The sequence below is a fragment of the Poecilia reticulata genome, linkage group LG15, assembly GCF_000633615.1.
Source record: "Poecilia reticulata strain Guanapo linkage group LG15, Guppy_female_1.0+MT, whole genome shotgun sequence".
NCBI classification, from domain to species: domain Eukaryota; kingdom Metazoa; phylum Chordata; class Actinopteri; order Cyprinodontiformes; family Poeciliidae; genus Poecilia; species Poecilia reticulata.
In genome coordinates, this window is record NC_024345.1 from 1200268 (window position 1) to 1205966 (window position 5699).

The 5699-nt window shown below is 42.1% G+C and overlaps 1 protein-coding gene across 1 annotated transcript in view; it reads right to left on the reverse strand.

Annotated features, from left to right (window-relative positions):
- The window catches only part of LOC103476508 (sodium/potassium/calcium exchanger 3-like), a 44693-nt gene that overhangs the window by 29904 nt on the left and 9090 nt on the right, over positions 1-5699 (reverse strand). Inside the window, exon 2 of the mRNA XM_008428913.2 lies at positions 4994-5113. Coding sequence (XP_008427135.1) covers positions 4994-5113 — 120 coding nt within the window. The remainder of the gene's footprint in view (positions 1-4993; positions 5114-5699) is intronic.

Here is a 5699-nt window from a genome sequence, read left to right on the forward strand (position 1 = left end):
AGAAACAGTCTGGATGCCCTGCTTAAAGGTTATTTGTAAAAAAGTACTTAGTCTGACAAACAAGCATAGCATATTCTAGTTTACTAAATATGACTAAGTGTTTTCAAAGATTACAGCTGACGAGTTATTTTCTACACTGAAGCACATCGCTTTATTTTATGGGATTATTTTTCCTTAAAGAGATACATTTTATACCTTCAGAAAAATTGGAGTCCAGCTGTGTGCAATGCAATTTGAGACTAGGGGAATTTGTGAAGTTCTCAGAGGTTTGTCACATAAAATTAGAAAACAACCAGCACCATGAAGACCAAGGAACCCAGCCAACCGGTCAGGGAGAAAGTCGTGGAGAAGTTTAAAGTTGGTTTAGGTTCTGAGACAACATTCCAGCTTTGAATGTCTCAGTTGTATGTTCAAATCATCATCTGAACATGGAGAGAGGATGGACTAACTACGAGACCTACAGAGGTCCATAAAACAATCTGGTGGCCACATTTTAGTACAGACAATGAGGTTGATCAGAGACTATGGGAAGATGCTTGGAGCTAAATCCAGAACAATCTTGTAAGAGTATGAGTCATGGAGGATAGAGACAAAAATCAAAGATCTCACTATTAGCAGCTGTCCACATGTTACACCAATAAATACATGCATGCTGTTAAACCAGAGGCACCTTGGACAAAGTTAGTCACTGTAAACAGGATTACTGTTAATCAAACACTCCTGCCTGTATAATCACACTTGATATGTGTGAAAGTCTCCTGCTTAATTCCCCAGCAGAACAGAGCTATGTTCATGCAAACACCTGCTGACAGGAAGTCACTGGATGTGACTCTATGTGACCTTGTGTTTGCGCAGGGATCTGTGCTGGGTGTGAAGTTGATTGGTGGAGCAGGGGATCACTGGACGAGGGTAAACTGACTTGTTGCTGTGAAAATCAGTGGAAAATCAGCAGGTGACAAGTTAAGCATTTTCTCATCTTGACCTTTGGTTCTGGGGTCACTGAGGTACTAACTGCATCTGGCTCATCTCACCCGAACAGGACAAGAGGTTTTCCTCCTGTCATATTATTCAGTTCTACAGCTCAGAGCTCCAGCATCAGTCAGTTTGTGATTCTTTATTTAAGAAGTATCTTTTGTTTTTTTGTTTAGTTTTTCAGCAAAGTAAAATACATATATCTAATGATGGGTGTGACTGTGGGAAGACTGATGATCATTTTGTAGATTTTTAAAATGTCAAGACATAAAGTGGGAGGGAAAAATATTAATTTTGGAAGTTGAGAACTACATGATTTTATATGACCCCACTCTTCCTTTATATCACTGGCTTTATCGCACAATCTCTCATTTCACACATGCTTCTTGAAGAACCTCTGCAATTTGCAGCGGAGCAGAGAAGGGATCAATTGGGGTGATGTGGAACACCTGCGATGTGCAAAGTCAAGTGTAAATTAGGCTGGGCTTTTCACTTAATACCTGTACTAAGAGGTAAAACTAGAAGTGCCTTTGTGCAGGAGGAGATGTATGGAAAATTAGTGAGCAATGAAGGGATTATTCTTGAACAATATTTGAGAATTTTTTCATCAGAACTGCAGGTGTGGAAAAAGGAACATAATCCAAAGACTGCAAAAAAGGTTGCTGGATTGGCTGACGTTTGTGTGGCTGCTAGGAGAAAGAACTCATGGGTCTTTCTCCTGGGCTTGTTTAGTTGGCCCAGACAAAGTGGGCCAACTAAACAAGCTGTAGGAGAGGAAGTTTGAGCTTGTCCAGAAAGAACTTGTGCTGCCTTCAGGGGACAACAAGATGCTGCCAAAGTGACAATGGCTTTATGAAGTGATGGGGAAATTGGGACCGATGACGTACAAAGTCTCTGTTCCAGAACGAAGCAACTACATTCAGTTTCTTCTTGTGAGTTGGTGTCCTGGGCCTCAGAGATGTCTACCTCCTTCTGCATCTTGAGAACAGAAGATGAGGAACCTGAGGAGCAGTATTTCCCTGTTCCATCAACCTCTAAACATAATTTTGAGATAATCTGTCAGGAGAACAGCAGCTGGAGATGAGGGCTGTCCATCCATTGAATGTGTTCCAAGAGGATCCAGGTTATTCTGATGTGATCATGCATAACATCGTCTTAAAAGAAGATGTTGCTCCAAAATGAATGAGCTATTGCATACCTGAGGGACTTCTGGAATCACTTAGGAAGGAAATTGCCTTAATGCCTTCCCTTGGCATTATCAAGGCATCACACATCGAGTGGTGCAATTCAACTGGCCCTGTCCCTAAAATGGATGGCACAAATAGGTTTTGCGTTGACTTCTGCTACCTCAGTACAGCTTCAAGCTTGATTGATCTGATTGAGAAACTTGGTAAAGCAAAATATCTCACCACCAGGTCAAAGGTTATTGGCATGTGCCACTCTCCCCCCGGTCCAGGGAGCTTACGGTTTTCACAACACTGTGGGGCCTTTGCCACTTCAGAGTGATGCTGCGGATTCCTGACACATTCCAGCACCTAATGGACAAGGTACTCAATGGCCTCTATCATTTTGCTTCTGCATATCTGGATGACATAATTTTTAAGAGCACCCAGACCTGCAACACCTAAAGGTGGTCTTTGAGTGTCTCCAGAATGTAGGACTGACAGTGAATCCAGCAACGTGTGCCATTGCAAGGAGGGAAACAGGCGACCTGGGCTTTGTCACCAGAAAAGGATTGGTGAAGCCACAAATTCAAAAAATTAAAGCCATCCAGCCCTGCCCCACTTCTACAGAAAAGAAAATCCTTCTTGGGTATGTCTGGTTGGTACCACATTTATCATTAAGTACTCTGCTTAGAAACATGACCAGTCTTCAAAGCCCAAACATACTTCTAAGGTCTGAGGTCTAAGGAAACATTCAAAGACATCCAGCAGGCCTTGAGCCAAGATCATCTGCTCTATTGCCCTGACTTTCAGCAGGAGTTTGTCCTACAAACTGATGCATCAGACAAAGATCTTGGTGTCGTGTTGCTTCAGGCCCCCCCAAATGACTGCCATCCAATCGCCTTCATCGGCCGTAAACATTTCCCCAGAGAAACCAATTATTCCACTATAGAGAAGGAATGCCAGGCTATAAAACAGGCTTTGGATTCACTTCGCAACTACCTCCTGGGAAGACGGTTTGTGCTGGAAACTGATCACAAAGCACTAAAAATGGCTGGAGAGGATGAAGAACACCAATAGTCACTGGTACCTGACAATGCAACCCTGCAAGTTTGAGGTGCATCACATCCCTGGCACGCAGACTGCTACTGCTGACTGTTTATCTCACTGTGCCAGCGAGTCTTCAGAGGAGGGAAATTTGTGGTGGATGCTCCTACAAATAATTGATTTTTTTTTTTAAATGCATTTTTTTGATTTGTTATTTTTAAGACTCTATAGTCATGGTTTTAAGTACTGTCGGCAATGTCTTCCAGTATTACTGGGTAAAAATATTACCCAGTAATATTTTTATATTTCCTGTCAACTTAGCATCTTTTAATACAAGAACATGGAGGACTGCCGGTGGACCGCCTCGGTGCCCCCAGCACCTGGCTTAGCAGGTTTTCTGGGGGAAACCCTGCTTCTGTACATTTGAGACAAACATTGCAAGTACTTGAACAGAAATGTAATGTAGCAAAAACCTGCCATACATGAAAATGCTCCACAAGATGGAAACTCGCATTAGATAAATATTTAGATGCACGTGCTTGTCAACGCTTGTATGTTGCTGCAGAGCCCAACAGCGATGCTCTCCAGCTGAAACGAACCTGTTATCTAAGGGGAAAAAAAGGAGATGAGAGACAAAAGAGAGAAACACACAGTAGAAGTCAGAGAGAGCAAACGCTCTGGGGGTGAAAAAGATTAACAGTTGATGAGCAGACTGGGAAGGCTCCTTTCAGCACAGAAGAGCAGAAGTAATCCTCATTAAGGTAATTAGTGTTTCAGGAGACAAAGTGACAATAAACACGTGCAGAACTGGTCCGGATGCATGCAGTCAGACAACACGTGGTGCCTGCGTTTCAGCTGCGGGACCGATGGGGAGTGTGTGCATTAGTAGGAGGCTGTGTGCTTAACATGAGATCAAGCAAATGCTTGGCATGGTGTCAGCCTCATAAAGCCCCAGGATTCCACGTGGAAAACACTCACAACACTGCACACCACCGGGAAAGATGCACACAAACACTTCCTCTGACAAGTCAACTCTGAAGGCAAACATGAGGCTGAAGAGTGTCTGTCGTCATCGAGCTTACCCCACAGCCCCAACCAGCTCTCCATTCAAAGGGTCTGGGCCTCCTGAGCCTGATGAGCCAGTCCCAAGCAGGTCAACAACGGGTCTGTTTGAACTGGCATCGAAGAGAATACATCAGCCTCTAACTGCTAACTGGCCTGGCTAGACCGAGCAGCCTGCAGCCAGATTGTTTTAGAAATCTGGAAAGAATAGAATTCAGGGATTTCGACAAGAGCCGTCTGTGCACACCGAGGATCAGACAAATCCACACATACACAGGCGTTGATGCTTGCGATTTCAGGCTGCAAGGCAGCACAGGTCATTTCTTTCTACGTGAGGTTTTTTGTTCTTTATAAGCTTTTTAAAATTTTCTTCTCAGCGATCGTCTCTGCATCAGCACCAGGAAGGGTGATTTCCATTCTTAACTGTTTGTCTCAGCCATAAGTAAAGTAAGCTGCTGTGTAGGTCCTCCAGGCCAGCAGGGGGCATCCAACAGCAACTGTTGTCTCCCAGAGAAGATGGATCTCAAAACTTATCATTATTTTAAATTTATTTCAGTATTTTTGAAATGGCAAATTCAGAGTTTAAAAGCCCTTTAAATTAAAGCAATATGGAAAATTTATTTGCTCTACATATAACGCATATTGAGTTGAATGCTCAATATACATTTAGGTAAAAATGACATTAATTAGAACACAGTATCATAATAAATATAGCAGCAACTGGCCCACTGTACCATATTAAGACTTACCTGGTTCAGTGCAGTTTTTGTCAGGCTCCAGGTAGAGCTTAGACTTGTTGTCTTCTTGCAGAAGGTGACGACTCTCCCACTTTGCGTCTTCCACAACCAAGGAGATAGAAGTCTGATATCCTGGGAGGCAGAAGAAGTTGTAAAACAGAAATATTAGGAATGTCCCACTAATATTTAAGGTCAAACAAGACAACTGCAAAATAAGCATCAGTACTACAAAGTTACTAAAGTATTTGGTTACAAAAAATAAGTTCACGATAGTCACAAGATCCCACTTCCACAGAGAGATGAGACGTGTTTTGTGTTCTCACTCTTTTCTTTAGTGGAAGCATCAGTTCAGCATCATTCTGTGAACCACAAAGCTCAATCACGCATGTGTGTAACCTTCATTTAACCAGACATGTCTCGCTGAGATTAAAAATCTCTTTTTCAAGAGAGACCTGGCTTAGACTGGCAGCAACACACTAATCAAAACTCACAGACATCAAAACCCAATTAAACATTCAACATGGATAATAAAAAAAATAGCAAAAAGCAAAAAAATAGCAAAAAGCAAATACAGTCTTTACTGACGTTTTATTTTATTTTTTCCCGATTACTCAAGTAATCATCAGATTAATCGATAGATTGCTCAATTACCAAACTAATCGTTTACATCACTCTACGTTACAAGAAATAAAGGCTTTAAATATTTCCCAATATTATA